Genomic DNA, 25,736 nt, shown 5'->3' on the forward strand with positions numbered 1-25,736 from the left:
CCCTAGAGCAAGGGGTTTAGGTGGGGTGGAGTTTGTTAGGTGTGTTCAGGAAGGTTTCTTGACACAATATGTAGATAGGCCTACAAGAGGAGAGGCTGTACTTGATCTGGTATTGGGAAATCAATCTGGTCAGGTGTCAGGTCTCTCAATAGGAGAGCATTTTAGAGATGGTGATCACAATTCTAGCAACACACATAAAAGTTGCTGATGAAGGCAGCAGGCCAGGCAGCATCTCTAGGAAGAGGTGCAATCGACGTTTCAGGCCGAGACCCTTCGTCAGGACTAACTGAAGGAAGAGTGAGTAAGGGATTTGAAAGTTGGAGGGGGAAGGGGAGATCCAAAATGATAGGAGAAGACAGGAGGGGGAGGGATGGAGCCAAGAGCTGGACAGGTGATAGGCAAAAGGGATACGAGAGGATCATAGGACAGGAGATCCGGGAAGATAGACAAAGGGGGGGGGGACCCAGAGGATGGGCAAGGGGTATATTCAGAGGGACAGAGGGAGAAAAAGGAGTGAGAGAAAGAATGTGTGTATAAAAATAAGTAACAGATGGGGTACGAGGGGGAGGTGGGGCATTAGCGGAAGTTAGAGAAGTCGATGTTCGTGCCATCAGGTTGGAGGCTACCCAGATGGAATATAAGGTGTTGTGCCTCCAACCTGAGTGTGGCTTCATCTTTACAGTAGAGGAGGCCGTGGATAGACATGTCAGAATGGGAATGGGATGTGGAATTAAAATGTGTGGCCACTGGGAGATCCTGCTTTCTCTGGCAGACAGAGCGTAGGTGTTGAGCAAAGCGGTCTCCCTGCCTGCGTCGGGTCTTGCCAATATATAAAAGGCCACATTGGGAGCACCGGACGCAGTATATCACCCCAGCCGACTCACAGGTGAAGTGTTTCCTCACCTGGAAGGTCTGTTTGGGGCCCTGAATGGTGGTAAGGGAGGAAGTGTAAGGGCATGTGTAGCACTTGTTCCGCTTACACGGATAAGTGCCAGGAGGGAGATCAGTGGGGAGGGATGGGGGGGACGAATGGACAAGGGAGTCGCGTAGGGAGCGATCCCTGTGGAATGCGGGGGAGGGAGGGAATGTTGCTTGAATTTCCAGCATCTGCAGAATTCCTGTTGATCACAATTCTTTCTCCTTTACCATAGCATTGGAGAGGGATAGGCACAGACAAGTTAGGGAAATGTTTAATTGGAGTAAGGGTAAATATGAAGCTATAAGGCAGGAATTTGGAGGTATAAGTTGGGAGCAGATGCTCTCAAGGAAATGTACAGAAATGTGGCAAATGTTTAGGGGATATTTGTGTGACGTTCTGCATAGGTATGTTCCAATGAGACAGGGTACAAGAACCATGGTGTATAAAGGCTGTTGAAAATCTAGTCAAGAAAAGAAAAGCTTACGAAAAATTCTAAAAACTAGGTAATGTTAGAGATCTAGAAAATTATAAGGCTAATAGGAAGGAGCTAAAGAATGAAATTAGGAGAGCTAGAAGCTACCATGAGAAGGCCTTGGCGAGCCGGATTAAGGAAAACCCCAAGGCATTTTACGTCGAAAGCATCAAGTTGGATAAGTCAACGGGACCGGACAAGATTGTACCCCAGGCTACTGTGGGAGGTGACAGAAGAGATCACTGAGCCTTTGGCCATGATCTTTGCATCATCAATGGGAACAGGAGCGTTTCTGGAGGATTGGAAGGTTGCAGATCTTGTTCCCTTATTCAAGAAAGGGAGTAGAGATTGCCCAGGAAGTTATAGACCAGTGAGTCTTACTTCAGTGGTCGGTAAGTTGTTGGAAAAGATCCTGAGAGGCAGGATTCATAAACACTTGGAGAGGCATAATATGATTAGGAATAGTCAGCATGGCTCTGTCAAAGGCAGGTCTTGCCTTACGAGCCTAATTGAATTTGTTGAGGATGTGACTTTACACATTGATGAAGGTAGGGCAGTAGATGTAGTGCATATGGATTTCAGCAAGGCATTTGATAAGTTTTCCCATGTAAGGCTTATTGAGAAAGTAAGGATGCATGGGAACCAAGGGGACCTTTGTAGATCCAGAATTGGCTTGCCCACAGAAGGCAATGAGTGTTTGTAGACGGGTCATATTTTCCATGGAGGTCAATGACCAGTGGTGTGCCTCGGGGATCTGTTCTGGGACCTCTTCTTATCGTGAGTTTTATAAATGAGTTGAATGTGGAACTGGAGGGATGGGTTATTAAATTCGCTGATGACGCAAAGGTTGTGGGTGTTGTGGATAGTGTGGAGGGCTGTCAGGTTACAGTGGGATAGCAATAGGATACAAAACTGGGCTGGGAAGTGGCAGATGGGAGTTCAAACCAGATAAATGTGAGGTGGTTCATTTTGGTAGGTCAAATATGATGGCTGAATATGGTAAAACTTTTGGCAGTGTGAAGGATCAGAGGGATCTTGGGATCTGAGTCCATAGGACACTCAGAGCTGCTGTGCAGGTTGACTCTGTGGTTAAGAAGGCACACAGTATATTGGCCTTCATCAACTGTGGGATTGAGTTTAGGAGTCAAGAGGTAATGTTGCAGTTATATAGGACCCTGGTCAGACCCCACTTGGAGTACTGTGCTCAGTTCTTGTCACCTCTCTACAGGAAGGATGTGGAAACTATAGAGAGGGTGCAGAGGAGATTTACAAGTATGTTGCCTGGATTAGGGAGCAGGCTTTAGGAGAATAACGTTGAGCGAACTTGGCCTTTTCTCCTTGGAGCGACAGAGGATGAGAGGTGACCTGATAGAGGTGTATAAGATGATGAGAGGCATTGATCGTGTGGATAGTCAGAGGCTTTTCCCGAGGGCTGAAATGACTAACACGAGAGAGCACAGTTTTAAGGTGCTTGGAAGTAGGTACATAAGAGAAGTCGGGGTAATTTGTTTTTTTTACACGCAGAGAGTGGTGAGTGCGTGGAATGGGCTGCTGGCAATGGTAGTGGAGGCGGATACAATACGGTCTTTTAAGAGACTCTTGGATAGGTACATGGAGCTTAGAAAAATAGAGTTCTATGCGTAACCCTAGCTAATTCCTAAAGTAAGTACATGTTCGGCACAGCTTTGTGGGGTGAAGGGCGTGTATTGTGCTGTAGGTTTTCTATGTTTCTCTATTGAGATACAAGTAATGCTAATCAATCAAATATCTATACTCATGTATTCAAGCCTAAATGCTGAAAACTCTTACAGGGTTTTGGATGTTGAACAAAATATTTTGAATTGCTGTGAAGAGCTATAAAAATATTATAGGATCCTCAAAACATTGAAATTTTGGTCATAATGCTTCACTATAAAGATGTTGAGTATTTCACATTAACTTTGAACTCATGGCATGTAAACATCACATTTCTTTGCATGTAAATGTATGTATTTGTGTTTTGTATTAATGATGTGACATCTAAGTTGAGCTGTATACAAAGTTCAAGTTCATTTTGTGACTTGGATAGAGAATTTTGAATTCCTGTTGAACAGTTTTAATTTAATAGTGCAATTGATTTGTAATGGTATGAAAATGAACAAAAGGGGATAGTTGGAAAGTAAGGAAGACAAAAAGGCCAGGCTTTTGCAGTCATTTGCTTTTTAAAAATTTCTGCTGTTGCAGATGGAGCGATGTGCACAAGTGAGAAGCCAACTTCTAGAATTTGAGGATCAAACCAGAAGGTTGAATGGACAAGTTGATGATTTGAAACTTCAACTGCGACAGACACATTTAGGTACGCTGTTTTGGAATACCATTTGAAATTATCTGCTTCGCAAGTTTGATTTTCGCTGAGGTATTGGAATATTGTCAGTGGTTTTCCTGAATTGTAATAGTTGCAAGTTAGGAAACATGAACTTCAAAAGGGGAAGAGCTTTTGGTGATCCATCAGAGCCGCGTGTTGAAGTGAAAATTCCCATAGCTGATGATAAATTCAGGTTAATGAGTCAAGTCAGTTATTGTCTGCCTTCATGGAAAGGCAGCTACTGGCAGGAATCTTGGTGATTACTGAATTAAGAATCAGAAAACATTTGGTGTCATGCAAAATGCATAATAGTTGGTAACTTGTCAGGGCTAGGTGAGATCTATCCCAGGTTTTTATGGGAAGCAAGGGAGGAGATAGTTGGAACCCTGACAGAGATGTTTGTATTGTCATTATCCACATGTGAGGTGCTAGAAGGTTTGAGCTAATGTTGCTTCTTTACTTAAGGAGAGTTGCAGGGATAAGCTTGGTAATTACAGGCTGGTGAGGCTTGTATCTGTGGTAGAGAAATTATAGGAGGAAATGCTGAGGTATGGGATTTATGCACACTTAGTAATTCAGGGTCTGATAGGAATATTCAACACGGCTTTGTGTGGAAGAAATCCTACTTCCTTAGTTGATTCACGTTTCTTTGGAAGTAACTAACAAGTTTAATGAAGAGTTTTCTGTATGGGGATTGATGAGGTACCACATGGTCCAGAAGATTAAGAAACATGGATCCAAAGTGATGTGGATAATTAGATCCAAAATTGCTTTGGAAGCAGAGGGTAGTGGTGGAAGAATGCTTTTCTGATTGGAAGTCTGTTTCTAGTATACCACAGGGATTGGTGCGAGGACCCTTGTTTTATATATATATATATATATATATATATATATATGACTTGGATGTGAACGTAGGAGGTATGATGGACAAGTTTCTGGATAGTGAAAAAGGTTGCCTAAGGCATCAGCAGGATGTAGATCAAATAGAAAGTTGGGCACAGCCTTGGCAGATGAAATTTAATTCCAGCAAGTGCAAAGTGGTGCACTTTGCAAAGTTGGAAGTAGGATATATACAGTAAATGGCAGGGCACTAAGGAATATTAATGAACAGAGGGACATGGGGGGGGTGGGGAGTGGTTCAAGTCTATAGTTCTGAAAGTGGCAACACAGGAAGACAGAGTGGTGAAAGGGGCACAAGGTCGGCTTGTCTTCATAAATTGGTAGTAACGTATAAAATTTGGGACACGTGTCTGAACTTCACAAAACATTGTACAGATTACACTTGCAAGTATTTTATGCAGTTCTAATCATCAGACTATAGGAAGGATGTTCTGGAGAGTTTGCAGAGGAAATTCGTCAGGAATTTGCCCGCTTTAGAGCATCTCAGTTCTGAGAAAGTTTGGTTTCTCGTCTTTGGAGTACAAGAAATGGAGAGCATGAACTGATAGAGGTATATAAAATTATAAGACATAGCAGCAGAATTAGGCCATTTGGCCTGTCAATTCTACTCTGCCATTCAATCATGGCTGATCCTTTATTCCCCTCCTCAGCCCCACTTCCTGGCCTTCTCCCCGTAACCTTTGAAGCCAATCCAGACCTATCAAGCTCTGCCTTAAATATACCCAATGGCCTGGCCTCCACAGCTGCCTGTGGTAATAAATTCCACAAATTCTTCACCCTCTGGCTAAAGAAATTTCCCCGCGTCTGTTTTAAATGGATGCCCCTCTATCCTGAGGCTATGACCTCATGTCCTAGACTTCCCAACCATCCTTTCCACATCTACTATCTAGACCTTTCAACATTTGAAAAGTTTTAGTGAGATCTCTCATCCTTCTAAATTCCAGCGAGTACAGACCCAGAGCTATCAAACATTCTTTGTATGATAACCCTTTCATTTTCAGAATCATCCTCGTGAATCTCTTCTGAACCCTTTCCAGTACCAGCACATCTTTTCTGAGATGAGCCCAAAACTGTTCACAATACTCAAGGTGAGGCCTCACCACTTCCTTATAAAGCTTCAGCATCACATCACATACTTTAAAAAACTTTTACTATCCACTTTGATATTGTTTGCTAGCTTGCTTTCATATTTCATCTTTTCCCAACTGATGATTCTTTTAGTTGCTCCCTGAAGGGTTTTAAGTTTCCCAGTCCTCTATCTTCTCACTAACTTTTGCTCTGTTGTATGCCCTCTCTTTTGCTTTTACATTAGCTTTGACTTCCCTTGTCAGCCATGGTTGTACTATTTTGCCACTTGAGTATTTCTTTGTTTTTGGAATACATCTGTCCTGCACCTTGCTCACCTTCCCCAGAAACTCATGCCATTGCTGCTGTGCTGTCATCCCTGCCAGCATCTCCTTCGAATTTGGCCAACTCCCCTCTTGTACCACTGTAATTTCCTTTATTCCACTGCTCCCTCAGACTTTACTTTCTCCCTATCAAGCTTCAAGTTGAATTCCATCATATTGTGATCGCTGCCTGCTAAAGGTTCTTTTACCTTAAGCGCCCTAATCACCTCTGGTTAATTACGTAACACCCAATCCAGCTGATCCCCTAGTAGACTCAATGACAAACTGCTCTAAAAAGCCATCTCGTATGCATTCAACAAACTCATTCTCTTGTGATCCATTTCCAACCTGATTTTTTTTTTCCCCCAATCAACCTGTATGTTGAAATCTCCCATGGCTATCATAACATTGCCCTTTTGACACGCCTTTACTATTTCCCATTGTAATATGTGGTCTACATGCCAGCTACTGTCGGGAGGCCTGTATATAACTGCCATCAGGGTCCATTTACCCTTGCAGTTTCTTAACTCAACCCACTAGGTTTCAACATCTTCTGGTCCTATGTCACATCTTTCTACTGATTTGATGCCATTCTTTACCAGTAGAGTCACACCACCCCCTCTGCCTACCTTCCTGTCCCTCCGATACAACGTGTAACCTTGGACATTTAGCTCCCAACTACAACCATCCTTCAGCTACGATTCAGTGATGGCCACGGCATTATACCTGATAATCTGTAATAGTGCAACAAGGGGGGAATCATCCACCTTATTTCTTGTGCTCCGTGCATTGAGATATAGCACTGAGTACTGTATTTGCAACCCTTTTTGATTCTGCATCCCTAATACACTGATACTCACCCTGCTGGCTGCAATTATGTCCTGTTGTCTGCCTGCCCTTCCTGACAGTCTGATTATACACTCTGCTTTTTTAAAAAATCATCTCTCTTATCCTAAGTCCCTTCACTCCGGTTCCCATACCCCTGCCAAATTTGTTTAAACCCTCCCCAGCAGCTCTGACAACCATCCCTGTGAGAATATTTGATCCCCTCTGGTTCAGGTGCAAACCATCACTTTTGAACAGGTCATACCTCCCCCAGAAGAGAACCCAAAGATGCAAGAACTTGAAGCCCTGCCCCCTGCACCAGTTTCTCCGTCATGCATTAATCTGCCGAATCATCCTGTTTCTGCCTTCACTGGCATGTGGCACCCAGGCAGTAATCCAGAACTCACTACCTGGGAGGTCCTGCTTCTCAGCTTTCGACCTAGCACTGTAAATTCTCTTTTCAGCACTCCTTTGCTTTTCCTTCCTATGTCTTTGGTACCGATATGTACCAAGACATCTGGTTGCTCTCCCTCCCTCTCCAAACTGTTGTGGACACGATCCAAGATGTCCCTGACCCTGCCACCTGGGAGTCAACATACCATCCGGGTGTCCCATTCACATCCACAGAATCTCCTGTCTGTTCCCTTGACTACTGAATCCCCTATCACTACCGCTCCCCTCTTCTCCCTCCTTCCCTACTGCACTATGGACCTATGCTCAGTGCGAGTAGCTCAGTCTCTTTGGCATTCCCCTGGGAGGTCATCCCCCACAACAGTATCCAAAATGATCTACTTATTTTTGAGGGGAATGGCCACGGGTGTTCTGTGCCAACTGCTTATTCACATTTCCATTTCTCCTGACAGTCACCCAGCTGCTCGCATCCTGCAACTTTGTGGTGACTACTTCCTTGTAACTCTGATCAATTATCTCCTCGCTCTTGCATACAAGCTGAAGGTCATCCAGCTGCTGCTCCAGATCCCTAACATGGCCTTCAAGGAGGTGCAACTGGATGCACTTCACACAGATGTAGTTCCCTGGGAGACTCTGGGTCTCCCAGGACTCCAACATCTGACATAAAGAACACAACAGCTATTTACTACACGAGGTACTGTAAGAGGGGGAAAAAGGGAACCTTAACAGAATCTTACTCACAGCCAACACCTCTTTCGAGCTGAAGTCTCCTTTGAGTCAAAGCCTGTCACTCCTACTCCCTCCACTGGCCTACTGCCGACAATGGTTGCCCAGCTTGTCCCTTCTGTACTTTTAAACAAGAATCGCTGAGCTGTGAGAAACCCCGTCGCTGTGGCCTTCCTGCCGCTGGCAAAGCTGTCAGAGTGATCCTGGATGCCCACGAAGCTCTCCTTTTAAACAAATGAGGCATAATTGAAATTTTTTTCCTATGGTAGGGATATCAAAAACAAGAGTGCTTGGGTTTAAGATGAGAGGAAGGAGTTTCACTGGGGATTTGAGGGGAAAATATTTTTAGTGAAAGTTGTTGAAATTTGGAACCCACAATAGGGGTAGGTAATAGTCAGGTACAAGGTTGAAGAAATATTTAGACAGGCACTTGTATAGGCAAGGCATAGAACGGCACAGCTAGTATAGGCAAATGGGATTTCTCAGGATGTGATGAGGTCAGGATAAGCATAATGTGCCAAGAAGCTGTTACTCTGCTGTGCAACTCAATGGCTCTATGACTATCTCAAATAAATGAATTTATTTGGGCTGTATATCTGGAACTAGCTTGCTAAATATCCCCTGGTTCTGCTGCAAACTGCCTCTACTGAAGAAACCTCGGAAAATTATTACCAGACATCTTGTGGACACAGTGCACTCATAGCAGAGAAAAAGACAGTGGACGCACAGGAACAATCCATGCACAAAGTTCTCCTCTAAGTCACTGAAGTACCCTACTTATTTGCTATAATTTCTGAATGAGTTTGTTTGCAAAGGGTTGGAAAGTATTAATGCATCATATGTTATCATTTACAAAGTAATTTGAGCTCTAACAAGCTCATTAGAAAGCTACCTCTTCAAATCTTGAGCAGGATACTTAATGGAATATTAATAAGGTTGTACTTTGCCCCGTATTTCTGATTTTGCTTTTTGCATGTTTTGTTTGTGTTCTTACAGCTTTACAGAATGAAGTGTACCGTAATCCCAAACCCTCACTGGTTGATCGGTCAGCCCTTGACCTCACTGCAGACAGAATAGTACCTCCTGATATCTATCTAGATACTGGTTTACCCAGGAGCCGGGTAGTATTTGAAGAACGATTCCTTTATCCAGGTTCTAGTATGGGTGCAAACTATTCCAAGTACTTTGGAACACCAAGTTCTTCGTCAGATTCAGACCAAGACTTTGTAGCAGGGGCCAAGGCCCGAATAAGAGAGCTAGAAAAGGAGTCCGAGAACTTAGAGGAAGCCTACAGGAACTACCAAAATAGACTAATTCAAGCTGCTGTTCAGAAAAGTTCAGAGGCTCAGCCTTTTTCCCTATTGCCAGTTAACAACAGTAGTCTCAATAAAATTTCATGTAGCCACCCACACAGAGTTACATTTGCAGACTCTTTCTTAACTTATGAAAAATCAAAGCCATCAAGACACCCAATATCTGAAGTAAGCCATCAATCAACAAATATAATTGAAGATTACCAAACTCCTTCGCTAGGCTTGTTCACATCCCCAAAATGTAGCTCTTCAACACCTGTCAAACAGAAACCTGAATATGGCATGTTCATGAAGACTTCAGAAGGTAAGGTTCATTAAAAGATGTAAGATACATTATTTGATCTGTAATGAGGTACGATATCAGTCAATGGTACCAAGGAACTAATTTTACATGCAAAGAAAGACTTCCAGTTTATTATTCTCAGCAGCCTCAAGTGTTGTGATACAACTGTAAATCCTGCAGAGAGGCTCAAAGTGAGAATCTAATTAACTTAATCATTCCACTTGATGAATTACTCAATTTTCCAGACAGATCAAAGTTACTTACCACTGGCATGTTGACAAATAATTATTTACGTTTCTGCTGTGCCTGTGGTCCTGCCTTGAGTGTATCAAATGGCAATATAATTTTACAATGATAGATGCAAGCACAGTTCTGAGAATTCCGTCTGCTTTCCCTGTAACTGAGAGATTAGCCAAGGGGTTATTGTGTGGAAGATGCTGGGCAGGGCATTTTTATGGCTTAAATAACACCAATTAAACATGGTTTATTTGGGATTCACGCAGAAGTGGAAGTAGACTTTGTGTCTCTAGGGCTCATATTAATAGAGCTACCCATCAGCAGTCTATCCAGTCCATCTTGCACAAATATTGCTTAGTCCTATTGCATGGAAGCAGAGTCTTCAGCCCAACTGGTCTGTGCTGACCGAGATAACAATCTAAGATGGTTTCACTTGCCTGCATTTTGTTCATGCTCTTCTAAACCTTTTCAGTCCATATACCTATCCAAATGCTCTCAAGATTAATTATTCAACAGTAATCTAGTTTTTTTAAAAAATTATGTACAAGGAAGTAACATGTAAAGAGAAAGACTTAATAAGGCCCTCTTAACAACCATCCTTCAGGAGTGGAACTAATGGGAAGCTGTTCAACCTACAGCAATTGCACTCCAGAATCTCAGAGGTTGTACAGACAGAGTTTCCATTTGCACATGCAGGTGCACCATCAAACAATCTTGCTGAAACCGCAGCTGGTGGTTATCATGAGGAAATCTCCAAGGTGTGGAGTCATACCTTATACACAGGAATATAGATATTATTGTTGGAGGCCAATCATTCTAGATACAGGACATGATTTCTGGGGTCCGAAAGACAGTATTTTCGACCTAGTAATCTTAAGTTGTTTGTCATCAATGAATCCCTTTCCACCATCAGGTCAGAAGTGAGTATGTTTGCTCTTTCTTGGAATCTAATAGTAATTTGAATAGTTTTAATATTTCAGGTAACCTGTAACAGATAATTCATAATATTTTTAGAACTGCATCGATATGTTGTGACCAGGTTAGGTCCTCAGAGATCTTGACACCCAGAAACTTGAAACTGCTCACTCTCTCCACTTCTGATCCCTCTATGAGGATTGGTATGTGTTCCTTCGTCTTACCCTTAAGTGCACAATGAGCTCTTTCGTCTTCCTGACGTTGAGTGCCAGGTAGTTGCTGCATCACCACTTCACTAGTTGGTATATCTCGTTCCTGTACGTCCTCTCGTCTCCATCTGAGATTCTACCAACAGTGGTTGTATCATCAGCACATTTATAGATGGTATTTAAGCTATGCCTAGCCATACAGTCATGGGTACAGAGAGAGTAGAGCAGTGGGCTAAGCACACACCCCTGAGGTGCACCAGTGTTGGTCGTCAGCGAGGAGATATTATCACCAATCTGCACAGATTGTGGTCTTCCAGTTAGGAAGTCGAGGATCCAATTGTGGAGGGAGGTGCAGAGGCTCAGGTTCTGCAACTTCTCAATCAGGGTTGTGGGAATGATGGTATTGAATGTTGAGCTATAGTCGATGAACTGTATCCTGACATAGGTGTTTGTATTGCCCAGGTGGTCTGAGGCCGTGTGAAGAGCCATTGAGATTGCGTCTGTCGTTGACCAGTTGTGGCACTAGGCAAATTGCAGTGGGTCCAGGTCCTTGCTGAGGCAATATACCCAATGCTGAGGCCTCCACAGCTGCCTGTGGTAACAAATTCCACAAATTCACCACCCTCTGGCTGATGAAATTTCCCGCTATCTCTGTTTTGAAAGGGTGCCCCTCTATCCTGAGGCTGTGCCCTCTTGTCCTGGACTCCCCCACCATGGGATCCTCCCTTTCCACATCTACTCTGTCTCGGCCTTTCAGCATTCAAAAGGTTTCAATGAGATCTCCTCCCCCCCCCCCCCCCCAACATCCTTCTGAATTCCAGCGAGTACAGACCCAGAGCCATCAGACGTTCCTTGTATGATAACCCTTTCATTCATGGAATCATCCTTTTGAACCTCCTTTGGACCCTCTTGAATGCCAGCACATCTCTTCTAAGTTGAGGGGCCCAAAACTGTTCACAATACTCAAGGTGAGGCTTCCCTAGTGTCTCATAGAGCCTCAGCATCACATCCCTGCTCTTGTATTCTAGACCTCTTGAAATGTGCCATTTGCCTTCCTCACCTCTGACTCTACCCTGTTCATGTTCCAAAGTCTTTAATTTCCTCTTTAAATTTGGCCTATTTCTGGTGTTGGTCACTTCCCGATTTCTGTAAATAATGTGAGTTTGGAATGGCTATATCTATTAAGTAAATTTTTCTTGCTTGTTCATCCTGTATTATTATATCCGACCATTAGTACGGATTGTCCTGTCTGTAATAACGGATCAGTGGCAATATAATTTGTGGGATTCTGACTCTAAACTGCAGCAGGCTTGTATTTATGGTAAGGTGTATTGTAAGAGTTTGTATTTTAAAGCAAGATTTCGGTGAATGACGTTTGCCCCTTGTTTGTTGTTATTGTGATTTTATTTGCGCAGTTGGTCTTTGTGTAGTTTTTCATTGATCCTATTGTATTTGTTCTGAGAAAACAATTGATACAGTGGTTCTCGCAGGTGATGTTATGTCGTAGTTTAGAGAAAGTCAGAAGTGGAACTTTTGATCCTCGATTTGTCTTTGAGAAAAGGTAGGGTTCTTTTGCCTGCTACTATCATTTGATTTGAGTTAATTAAGATGGTCCCCTTTTGATTCTTGTTTAAATGGATTTGAGTTGGCAGATTGATGTTTTTCTTTCACGTAAGCTTGTATGGTGTATAGCTCCGGGGTTGTGCTCCCAATGGTTTTTTTTTCGGTTTTTTTTTGTTAGTAGGTTTTTTTTAGTTAGTAGGGGTTCTTTTTTCCCAAAAAAAATAGTTTTAACATTTTTTTCTTATTTGTTATTGTTTAGCTTTGTTAATTTTTCATTTGATAATTTAATTTCTCATTGTACATATGACATGTTGACTTGATTACTTTAATGTATTTTTTTTGTTGCTCTTCAGTAATAATGAATAAAAAAGATTTAAAAGTGAAATGGAAACAAATCTCCGAGTAGTGTATAGTGACAGAAGCGTACTTTGATGATAAATTTACTTTGATGTTGTGATTTGTTGTCAGGGGCGTCGAGGAAGGAGTTGGGGTTGTCCAGGGAGGATGGGGGAAGGGAGGGAGGGGGCCAGCTGTTCTGTGAGTCCTCCAGTGACCTGTCCCAACAGCAGGGCGGCATCTCCCGGGAGGGTGAGTGAGGCAGAGTCGGTGGCAGGGGAGGTGTCTATGAAGGGCAGAGACGAGGGTCCGGAGGGTGAGAGAGTACAGAGGAGATTTACTAGAATGTTACCTGGGTTTCATCACCGAAGTTACAGAGAAAGGTTGAACAAGTTGGGTCTTTATTCTTTGGAGCATAGAAGGTTGAGGGAGGACTTGATAGAGGTATTTAAAATTATGAGGGGGATAGGTAGAGTTGACGTGGATAGGCTTTTTCCATTGAGGGTGGGGGAGATTCAAACAAGAGGACATGAGTTGAGAGAGAGTTAAAGGGCAAAAGTTTAGGGCTAACGTGAGGGGGAACTTCTTTACTCAGAGAGTGGTAGCTTCCAGCAGAAGTGGTTGAGGCAGGTTCGATGTTGTCGTTTAAAGTTAAATTGGACAGCTATATGGACAGGAAAGGAATGGAGGGTTATGAGCTGAGTGCAGGTCGGTGGGACTAGGTGAGAGTAAGCGTTCGGCACGGACTAGAATGGCTGAGACGGCCTGTTTCCGTGCTGTAATTGTCATATGGTCATATTTCTCAATCCTTAAGAAGTTTAAGCTTTATTACCAGAAGAGCTGCAATGATTTAAGAGGGCAGCTTACCACCATCTTCTCAAGGACAACCAAGAACTGGCAATAAATACCAGTAACGCCCACATCTAAAAAAATTGAATTAAAATGTAATGTACGGAGGAATCTTGAGGTTCAAGTCTATAGCTCCCTGAAAGTGGCTGCAGAGGTTGATGAGGTGGTTTAAAAAGCATGCTTGTCTACATTCATTGCGGCATTGAGTTCAAGACTCAAATTATGCTGCAGCTTATAAAATTCTCATTGGGCTGCTTTGGTTAGGCACTTGATTAGCTTGGTACAATATTTTGGGCATAAGGGTTGTTCCAGTCCTGTAGTGTTCCATGTTCTTAAAAAAAAAATTAAACAAAACAACCTCCTGCCTGGCTCCCATTTGTTAACTCAAAGGAAATAGATTAGTTGACTTACTTTCTTATTTACAAAAAGCAGGCTCATAGTCTGTTCCATCAGTAAAGTTTGGAGAATTGATTCTAACTCATATGTGATGTAGTGCTCCATCTGGTGGCCTGTCTGAGAAATTGTAAAACCCTTTTAATATAATGTGTTCTTAAAATTTAAAGAATAGTATTTAAAATATATGGGGGAAAATAATAAAATCTATTGGTGAAGGCAGTTCAAGTGCAGGTATTTTGCAAGAACAAGTAGCACGTTGTCATTCACCATTTCTCCAATAAGTAAGGACATAACGGAGACATCAGAGACTGTAGATGCTGGAAATCTGCATCAACACACAAAATGCTGGAGGAACTCGGCAGGTCAGGCAGCATCTGTGGAGGGAAGTAAACAGTCATGTTTTGGGCTGAGGCCTTTCATGAGGTCTAGAAAAAGAGTGAGATGCTAGCGTAAAAGAAGAGGAGGAGGACCTGGCAGGTGGTGGGGGCGTGGAAGAGAAGGGAATAATGTGAAAAACTGGGAGGTGATAGGCAGGAAAGGCAAAGGGCTGAAGAATAAGGAAAACTGATGGGAAAGGACAGTAGACTGTATAATAAGGTAAGCAGGCAGAGAAGATGATGTACAGGTCATGGCAGTGGGGGATGGGAAACAGTAGTACCATGACTTGGGTAAAGTGCATTTCCTTCCAACACTGAACGGCATCTCCATTCTAACCATATATAATCAAAACTTAACCCCATTATTCTCCTTCACAATGATTGCTCAAATAGAGTGAGACTATGACAAAGAACTATTTTCTAGTCCTTCAATGAATGCATGTAGTCATGGTCATACTTTATTGATCTCGGGGGAAATTGGTTTTCGTTACAGTTGCACCATAAATAATTAAATAGTAATAAAACCATAAATAGGTAAATAGTATTATGTAAATTATGCCAGTAAATTATGAAATAAGTCCAGGACCAGCCTATTGGCTCAGGGTGTCTGACCTTCAAGGGAGGAGTTGTAAAGTTGACATCTCGGTGGAATGGGTCTCTGGCTGAATGTACTCCTGTGCCCACCCAGTACATTATGTAGTGGATGGGAGACATTGTCCAAGATGGCATGCAACTTAGACAGCATCCTCTTTTCAGACACCACCGTCAGAGAGTCCAGTTCCATCCCCACAACATCCCTGGCCTTATGAATGAGTTTGTTGATTCTGTTGGTGTCTGCTACCCTCAGCCTGCTACCCCAGCACACAACAGCAAACATGATAGCACTGGCCACCACAGACTCGTAGAACATCCTCAGCATCGTCCGGCAGATGTTAAAGGACCTCAGTCTCCTCAGGAAATAGAGATGGCTCTGACCCTTCTTGTAGATAGCCTCAGTGTTCTTTGACCAGTCCAGTTTATTGTCAACTCGTATCCCTAGGTGTTTGTAATCCTTCACCGTGTCCACACTGACCCCCTGGATGGAAACAGGGGTCACCGGTACCTTAGCTCTCCTCAGGTCTACCACCAACTCCTTAGTCTTTTTCACATTAAGCTGCAGATAATTTGGCGCACACCATGTGACAAAGTTTCCTGCCATAGCCCTGTATTCAGCCTCATCTCCCTTGCTGATGCATCCAACTATGGCAGAGTCATCAGAAAACTTCTGAAGATGGCAAGACTCTGTGCAGTAGTTGAAGTCTGGGGTGTAAATGGTGAAGAGAATATGATTCTGAGCCTTGGCTCCATTTCTTTGGCTCTGCAAGTTCTTAAATCTACCCATTCACTTAAATTGTGTTTAATTAGTTTGTGGCAAGGCCAGGATTTAATGCTGATTTCCCCCGATAATTCTGAAAAAGTGGAAATGAACTATCATCTTGAACCACTCTGGATTTTATAGTGAGGGTAATGTCATAGTACCATTTAGGGGTTTAGGGGTATTCTGAATATCAATAAAACTTGTAGATGATCGTATAGGTGTTGGTGCTTGCTATCTTTCCTTTCTAGCTTATTGAAGTACCTGTGTAGAAGTGATGATTTTGTGTTATTTAACAATCCCTTAAGAATTGCATTGTTCCCAATAGTTCAGAAGGTTTTGCAGTACAGCCTCTACCACACTCCCAATTGTGTGGTACTCAACTAACTTTTTCTTTTATGGAACAATATCTGGATCCAAGCTAAAGTTATCAAATCTTATCCCATCCCTATCACTCTGCACAATTCAGTTGTGTTTCTATATCCCCTCACAAGCATTTCCTTTTACTTTAAACTCCTGTATACCTAGCTGAAATAAGATTGAATCATTCAGCACAGAAACAGGCCCTTCAACCAATGTGCCTGTGGTATAATGACCCATTTATTTTATTTATTATCCCCACATTCTCATCAATTCTCCTTGGATTCTACCATCTATCCTTCTCATTTATCAGAATATTTTCTATGCCTTTGAACTATGCATGTTTTTATTACTTTGATCTCTTGTCATTAAGGGAAAAAAAACTGCCTCCAACCCTTTGATCTTAGAGTCATAGAGCAATACAGCATGGATACAGGTCCTTGTGCCCATTTGAGTCCATGCCAACCAGCCGTCCATCTAATTTCCTGTGTTTGCCCCATATCCCTCTAAGCCCTGCCCCAAATGTACCCAAGTATTTCTTAAATTATACTCTTGTACCTGCCTGAACCAAGTCCTCTAGCAGCTTGTTCCAAATACTCACCACTCTCTACATAAAAAAAGTTGCCCATCAAGTCCCTTTTAAATCTTTTCCCTCTCACCCTGAATCTATACTACCTCTCCCTATCCTGGGAATCAAATGTTACTATCTACCTTATTTGTGCCTCTCATGATTTTAAGCATTTCTTTAAGCCTGCCCCACATTCTTGTATGTTCCAAGGCCTCACCAACGTTTTGTTCCAATTCCTATACTTAGAACCCTGACTGATAAAGGCCAGTGTGCTAATTGCCCTCTTTACCACCCTGTCTACCTGTGACACTGCTTTCAATGAACTGTGCACTTGTACTCCTAGGTCCCTCTGTTCCATTACATTCCCTAGTGCCCTAACATTCATTGACTTTATAAAAATGCATCGCCTCACACTTTTCTAAATTGAAATCCATTTGCTACTCCTCAGCCTATTTCCCCAACTGATCAAGATACCCTTTTAATCTACGATAACCTTCTTCATTATCACCAAACACCAACAAATTTTGTAACTTCGTAAACTTACTGTTTAAAACTTGTTCATTTGCATCGCATCATTCATATAAATGACAAAGCTCCCAAAACCAGCCCCCAGCAGCACACTGCTAGTTGCTGGCCTCCATTTCAAGAAACAACTTCCAAGCACCACTCTGTGCTTTCTACCTCAGAGACAATTTTGCATCTATCTAACAAGTTCTCCCTGGATTCTATAGGACATTTTCTTTCAAACCAGTTTTCTATGCAACCAACTAATGAAGGACAACACATTATACGTCGTCTTAATAACCCTATCAACTTTGAGGAATCAATAGACGTGTTCCCCCACACTGGCAAGAACGCACCGATTGTATTCTGCCTTTAAATTCAACCTTCCGTAATGAATTATTTCACACTTTTCTGGGTTGAATGCTATCTGTTACTTCTCAGCCAAACCCTGTATCCTGTCAAAGTCCCATTGCAACCTATAACAACCCTCCACTATCCACAGCTCTAACAGCCTTTGTGCCTTCTGCAAACTTACTAACCAACCCTTCTACTTCCTTATCCAAGTAATTTATAAAAATCACAAAAATCAGGGGTCCCAGAGCAAATCCCTCTGGATCACCACAAGTCACCAATCTCCTGGAAGATCAGACATTGTAGAGGAAACGTGTGCCTGGAGTTGGAGGTAGGGGAGGTGTGAAATGAGTACTTTGCTTCAGTATTCACCAGCGAGAGGGACCTTGACGATTGTGAGGACATAGTTAAAATAGGCTGATATGCTTGAGCGTGCTACATTAAGACATAACATCTCTGCCTTCAATGGACAGGCCAATTCTGTGTATACACACACACACACACACACACACACACACACACACACACACACACACACACACACACACACACACACGCTTCCATGCCTCATGACTTTCTGCCTGTGCCCATCATGGGGAACCTTTTCAAATGACTTACTGAAATCCATATACACCACATCCATAACTCTACCTTCATCAATATGCTTTGTCACATCCTCAAAAAATTCATTCAGGCTCGTGAAACATGACCTGCTCCTTATAAAGTCATGCTGATTATCCCTAATCAAGCTATGCTTTTCCAAATACTTGTAAATCCTGTCTCTAGGAATCATCTCCAGTAATTTGCCCATCACTGAAGTAAGGCTGATTGGTCTGTAATTCCCAGGTTATCCCTACTCCCTTTCTTGATCAAAGGACTAACATCTGCCACCCTCCAATCATCTGGTACCATTCCAGTAGCCCATCTGGACGCAAAGATCATTGCCAACAGTGCAGCACCTTCTTCCCTGACTTTCCATAGTAACCTGCGGTCTATCCGGTCTGGTCCTGGGGACTTAACTATCCTAATGTTTTTCAAAAGTTCTAGCACATCCTCTTTCTTAACGCAATATGTTCAAGCATATCAGCCTATTTTACGATGTCCTCACAATGGTCAAGGTCCCTCTTGCTGGTGAATACTGAAGCAAAGTACTCATTTCACACCTTCCCTACCTCCTCCAACTCCAGGCACATGTTTCCTCTGCTATCTCTGATCAGTTCTATCCTCACTCTGGCCATCCTCCTGTTCCTCACAGATGTGTAGAATGCCTTGGGGCTTTCCCTAATTCTAGTCTCCAAGGCCTTCTCATGTCCCATTTTAGCTCCAAGTTCATTTTTCAGCTCCTTCCTGGCTACATTATAACTTTACAGACTATCCCTGTCTGATCCTTGCTTCCTAAACCTTAAATAAGGTTCTTTCTTCCTCATGATGAGACATTCCACATCTCTTGTAACCATGGTTCCCTCACCCCACCATCATTTCCCTGTCTCAATGGGACAAGTCTAACCAGAACCCCAGCAAGTACTCCCTGAGCAACCTGCACTTTTTCTGTTGTGCATTTCCCTCAGTCTAGTGTTCCTATTTTATGCTCCCCAGTTCCTGTCTAATAGCATTATAGTTCACCTTCCCCGATTAAATATATACCTCACCTTATCTCACCTGAGAGATCTTCCATCTGACCTGGTTCATTGCTGAATACCAAATCTAATATGACCTCTCCCCTACATAACAGTGCCTTGAAAAAGTATTTAGTCCCCCAACTATTTTTTCACATAAATGAATCTTATAACCAGGGATTTTAATCAATGTAACTGAGAATTTTTATTTGTGAATTGCATGCTCCTTTTTTCATAATAGAGCTCCGGTACAAAAAAAGGAAAATTGTAAAACATGAAAACTAAACCTTCAAAAACAGAAATGTCAGCAGTTCAAAAGTACTTAGTTGAACCACCCCTCGCAGCTGTTCCAGCCAGTAGTCTTTTTGGATAAGCCTCTATTTGCTTTGCACAATTTGATGGAGCAAGATTTGCCCATTCTTTGCAAAATTGCTGAAGCTGTTCCAGGTTATCTGGGTAGTGGCGGTGGACAACATTCTTGAGATCTTGCCAGAGATGTTTGATTGGGTTAAGATCAGAACTCTGACAGGGCCACTCAAGGCCATCAATTTTCTTCACTTGAAGCCACTCCATGGTTGCTCTGGCAGTGTGCTTCGGTTTGCTGTCCTGCTGAAAGATGAACTCCTTCCCAGTTTAAGCTTTCTGGCAGAGGCTAGCAGGTTTTTATTCAGGATCTTTCTGTATTTAACAGCATTCATCTTCTCATCAATCCTGGCCAGATTTCCAGTCCCTGCTGCTGAAATACATTCCCACAGCATGATGCTACCTCCACCATACTTTACAATAGGGTGGTTGTTACCTGGCTGATGCACAGTATTACATTTATGCTACGTGTACTGCTCAGTGTTGAGGTCAAAGAGTTCCACTTAGTCTTATCTGACACAAGACCTTCTATCACATCTTTACAGGATCTTCTAAGTAACACTTTGCAAAGTCTTGTCAGGCAAGGATATGCTTTTTTTAAAAGACAGTTTTTGCCTTGCCAGTCTTCCATAAGTACCATTTTTGTGCAAGGCTCTAGAGTAGGGGTTCTTAATCTTTTTTTATGCCATTGACACCTTTGTCAGTCCGGTGAAGCCTACAGACCCTTCTCAGAATAGCATATTTAAGGATATAAAATAAAATAGGACTACAAGAGAAACCAATTATGTTGAAATACAGTTATCAAAATATTTTAAAATTGTGATACAGTAATGTGTTCTTTATTAATGCATTAAATAACAAGACTATACATTTAAAATATAGGCAAATTAAAATTTTTTTGTTTTAAAGATGTATCAGCATGAAGGCTGTTGTTGCTCAGTTTGAATAAGAACATTAAGATGGTCTTTGTCAAAGCAACATGAATTGTCATGTTGGACATCCAATTGCAGGGCTGCTTGATTGTTGGCTGGCTGCATCACACGAGTGTCTGCAGACAGGGGAACTGCAATCACATTTGATCTAGCAGCAGGTCTAATAAATACTGTAATTTTGGAGTAGTGATGACTGTGCTGTGAACGATATTTTGAGGTATTTGTAACAACTGTAATGTGAAATGAAAATATCTGTGATTTCTATTAGTGACAAAGTCCACTGGTACTGCTAATATTACTGTGGTTTGTTACCTATATTCATAATTGAATGAAATGCTAAATTTCAGTTAGAGTTTAGTAAAAGTAAAGATGTGAATTTTTTTCCCCATCCAAGTTCATGGACACCCTGGAATTAGTCCACAGACCCAAGGTTAAGAACCCCTGCATTAGAGATTGTGGAGCCATGAATTTCATCTCCATTTGCAGCCAGTGACTTCTGCAGCTCACTCAGAGGGACTGTTGACTTTACAGTTACAGTAGCCTCTCTTCTCCGGCGGCTAAGTTTAGAGGGGTGGCCTGAACTAGGCAGTGTGGCTGTGATTTCATACTTTTTCATGACAGACTGCACTGAGCTCTGACATATATTCAATGTCTTTGAGATGGTCTTGTACCATTCCACAGATATGCACTTCTATTATCATTTCCCTGATTGTCTTGAATGTTTTGTCTTCATTTTGGTTTGGTCTGTTGAAGATCCACTATGCTGTTGGGCCTTACAGAGAAAGTTATATTTATTTTTAATGAATTCATTGAAAACAGGTGATCCTCCAATTTTCTACATCAACCAGGATGAGTTCTGAAGGTAATGTACAGTATTGCACCTGTTGAAGGTAGAGTAGTAATTAGAAAGAGGAAGAATTATTTTTCAACTTTGGTTTTATTTTTTTATTGTTGATGGGTTTTGGAATTTTTGTTTTGATTTGACATGATGCACATTGTTTTGTAGATTAGCTCAAAATGTCCTACTTCAATATATTTTAAATTTAGAAAATGAGACAGTAAAATGTGAACATAATTGTGGGGGCTGAACACTTTTTCAGTGCTTTGTATTGAGCCAGGAATCCTTCCTGAACTCATCTAACCATTTCCGCCCGTCCAAACCTTTTGCACTAAGAAGGTGCCGATCTCTATTAAAGAAGTTCAAGTCCCCTGTGACAACAACCTGTTGTTTATTTTTCACCTTTCCAAAGTCTGCCACCTGATCTGTTCCTTACTGTTCGTTACAATTTTTACACCTCAAGTTCAGGTGTAAGCCATCCATTTTGTTTAGGTCATACCTTCCCCAGAATGATCCAGAAATGTGAAACTTTGCCCCCACACGAATTCTTCAGCCACACATTCATCTGCTAAAGCATCCAATTCTTAACCTCACTGGTGTGTAGCACAGGCAGCATTCCAGAGACTACACCCCTTGTGGTCTTGCTTTCACATTCCTACTTGGCTCCGTGTATTCTCTCTTCAGGAGTTCATTCCTTTTCCTGCTTACAGTACTGTGCAAATGTCTTAGGCTCATATACAGTGCCTATAAAAAGTATTCACCTCCCTTGGAGATTTTCATGTTTTACTGTTTTACATGGATTTAATTTGGCTTTTTTGACACTGATCAACAGAAAAGATTTTTGTGTCAACGTGAAAACAAATTTCTACAAATTAGTCTAAATTTATTACGATTATTAATCACAAAATAGTTGATTGCATAATTACTCACCCTCTTTAAGTCAGTATTTAGTAGATGCACATTTGGCAGCAATTACGGCCTTTAGTCTGTGTGGATAAGTCTCTATCAGCTTTGTACATCTGGACACTGCAATTTCTCCCCATTCTTTACAAAACTGCTCAAGCTCTGTCAGATTGCATTGGGATCATGAGTGAACAGCCCTTTTCAAGTCCAGCCACAAATTCTCAATGGGATTGAGGACTGGACTGTGACTTGGCCGCTCCAGGACACGAACTTTGTTGTTTTTAAGTCACTCCTGTGTAGCTTCAGCTTTATGTTTGGGGTCATTGTCTTGCTGGAAAACAAATCTTCTTCTAAGTCGCAGTTCTCTTGCAGACTGCATCAGGTTTTCCTCTAGGATTTCCCTGCATTTTGCTGCATTCATTTTATCCTCTACCTTCATAAGCCTTCCAGGTCCTGCTGCAGTGAAGTATCCCCACAGCATGATACAGCCACCACCATACTTCACAGTAGGGATGGTTTGTTTTTGATGATGTGAGGTGTTTGGCTTACACCAAACATGGCGTTTAGTCTGATGATCAAAAAGCTCGATTTTGGTTTAATCAGACCACAGAACCTTCTTCCATCTGCTTCAGAGTCTCCACATGCCTTTTGGCAAACTCCAGATGAGATTTCATGTGTTTTTTTCAACAGGTGGTTTTCTCTTTGTCACTCTCCAATAAAGCTGTGACTGGTGAAGCACCTGGGGAACAGTTGTCCCCAGTCTCTCCCATCTCAGCCACTGAAGCTTGTAACTCCTCCAGAGTTGGTAGCCTCCTTCAGTAGTCCTGTACTTACATGGTCACTCAGTTTTTGAGGACAGCCTGCTACAGGCAGATTTACAGTTGTGCCATATTCTTTCATTTCTTGATAATTGACAACTGTACTCCAAGGAATATTCAGGGACTTGGTAATTTTCTTGTATTTCTCTCCTGACTTGTGCTTTTAAATAACCTTTTCATGGAGTTGCTTGGAGTTTTCTTTTGTCTTCATGGTGTAGTTTTTGCCTGGATACTGACTCACCAGTAGCTGGACCTTCCAGATACAGGTGCACTTTTACTACAATCAATTGAAACACCTTGACTGCACAAGGGTGATCTCCATTTAACTAATGTGATTTCTAAAACCAGTTGGCTACACCAGTGATCATTTGCTGTGTCTTATTAAAGGGGGTGAATACTTAAAGCAATCAATTATTTTGTGTTTTATATTTGTAATTAATTTAGATCACTTCATAGAGATCTATTTCACTTTGACACGAAAGAGTCTTTTTCTGTTGTTCATTGTCAAAAATTGCCAAATTATACCCACTGTGATTCAATATTGTAAAACAACAAAATATGAAAACTTTCAAGAGCAGTGTGTACTTGTTAATAGGCACTGTACATAGCTAGGGTACCTACGACTTTTGCACAGTACTGTATTTGTCAAGGTGAAGCAGAGAGCGAGTTTATCAATGTGGCGGGAGCAAAGGATGTTGGGAATGGTGAGGATAGAGCACTGCAGGAGTGGTGCGGGACGTGGCAGAAAAGGATGTTGGGAATGGTGAGGATAGTGCACTGCAGGAGTGGTACGGGACGTAGCAGAAAAGGATGTTGGGAATGGCGAGGATAGAGCACTGCAGGAGTGGTACGGGACGTGGCAGAAAAGGATGTTGGGAATGGTGAGGATAGAGCACTGCAGGAGTGGTACGGGACGTAGCAGAAAAGGATGTTGGGAATGGCGAGGATAGAGCACTGCAGGAGTGGTACGGGACGTGGCAGAAAAGGATGTTGGGAATGGTGAGGATAGAGCACTGCAGGAGTGGTGCGGGACGTGGCAGAAAAGAATGTTGGGAATGGTGAGGATAGTGCACTGCAGGAGTGGTACGGGACGTAGCAGAAAAGGATGTTGGGAATGGCGAGGATAGAGCACTGCAGGAGTGGTAGGGGACGTGGCAGAAAAGGATGTTGGGAATGGTGAGGATAGTGCACTGCAGGAGTGGTATGGGACGTAGCAGAAAAGGATGTTGGGAATGGCGAGGATAGAGCACTGCAGGAGTGGTATGGGACGTGGCAGAAAAGGATGTTGGGAATGGTGAGGATAGTGCACTGCAGGAGTGGTATGGGACGTAGCAGAAAAGGATGTTGGGAATGGTGAGGATAGAGCACTGCAGGAGTGGTACGGGACGTAGCAGAAAAGGATGTTGGGAATGGCGAGGATAGAGCACTGCAGGAGTGGTACGGGACGTGGCAGAAAAGGATGTTGGGAATGGTGAGGATAGAGCACTGCAGGAGTGGTACGGGACGTGGCAGAAAAGGATGTTGGGAATGGCGAGGATAGAGCACTGCAGGAGTGGTACGGGACGTGGCAGAAAAGGATGTTGGGAATGGTGAGGATAGAGCACTGCAGGAGTGGTGCGGGACGTGGCAGAAAAGAATGTTGGGAATGGTGAGGATAGTGCACTGCAGGAGTGGTACGGGACGTAGCAGAAAAGGATGTTGGGAATGGTGAGGATAGTGCACTGCAGGAGTGGTACGGGACGTGGCAGAAAAGGATGTTGGGAATGGTGAGGATAGTGCACTGCAGGAGTGGTACGGGACGTAGCAGAAAAGGATGTTGGGAATGGCGAGGATAGTGCACTGCAGGAGTGGTACGGGACGTGGCAGAAAAGGATGTTGGGAATGGTGAGGATAGTGCACTGCAGGAGTGGTACGGGACGTAGCAGAAAAGGATGTTGGGAATGGTGAGGATAGTGCACTGCAGGAGTGGTATGGGACGTAGCAGAAAAGGATGTTGGGAATGGCGAGGATAGAGCACTGCAGGAGTGGTAGGGGACGTGGCAGAAAAGGATGTTGGGAATGGTGAGGATAGTGCACTGCAGGAGTGGTATGGGACGTAGCAGAAAAGGATGTTGGGAATGGCGAGGATAGAGCACTGCAGGAGTGGTATGGGACGTGGCAGAAAAGGATGTTGGGAATGGTGAGGATAGTGCACTGCAGGAGTGGTATGGGACGTAGCAGAAAAGGATGTTGGGAATGGTGAGGATAGAGCACTGCAGGAGTGGTACGGGACGTAGCAGAAAAGGATGTTGGGAATGGCGAGGATAGAGCACTGCAGGAGTGGTACGGGACGTGGCAGAAAAGGATGTTGGGAATGGTGAGGATAGAGCACTGCAGGAGTGGTACGGGACGTAGCAGAAAAGGATGTTGGGAATGGCGAGGATAGAGCACTGCAGGAGTGGTATGGGACGTGGCAGAAAAGGATGTTGGGAATGGTGAGGATAGAGCACTGCAGGAGTGGTGCGGGACGTGGCAGAAAAGAATGTTGGGAATGGTGAGGATAGTGCACTGCAGGAGTGGTACGGGACGTAGCAGAAAAGGATGTTGGGAATGGCGAGGATAGAGCACTGCAGGAGTGGTATGGGACGTGGCAGAAAAGGATGTTGGGAATGGCGAGGATAGAGCAC

General features: G+C 42.9%; 1 protein-coding gene across 9 annotated transcripts in view; it reads left to right on the forward strand.

Moving 5' to 3' along the window:
- ofd1 (OFD1 centriole and centriolar satellite protein) overlaps positions 1-25,736 on the forward strand; it is a 107,347-nt gene that overhangs the window by 39,934 nt on the left and 41,677 nt on the right. For all 9 annotated transcript variants that reach the window (XR_011886349.1, XM_072260676.1, XM_072260670.1 and 6 more), the window contains 2 exons: positions 3,615-3,726; positions 8,982-9,602. Coding sequence is in view for 8 of the 9 variants with exons in the window: in XM_072260676.1 (XP_072116777.1) it covers positions 3,615-3,726; positions 8,982-9,602 (733 nt within the window). In the remaining variant the exon portion in view is untranslated. The remainder of the gene's footprint in view (positions 1-3,614; positions 3,727-8,981; positions 9,603-25,736) is intronic.

The sequence above is a fragment of the Mobula birostris genome, chromosome 6, assembly GCF_030028105.1.
Source record: "Mobula birostris isolate sMobBir1 chromosome 6, sMobBir1.hap1, whole genome shotgun sequence".
Classification (NCBI taxonomy): Eukaryota; Metazoa; Chordata; class Chondrichthyes; order Myliobatiformes; family Myliobatidae; genus Mobula; species Mobula birostris.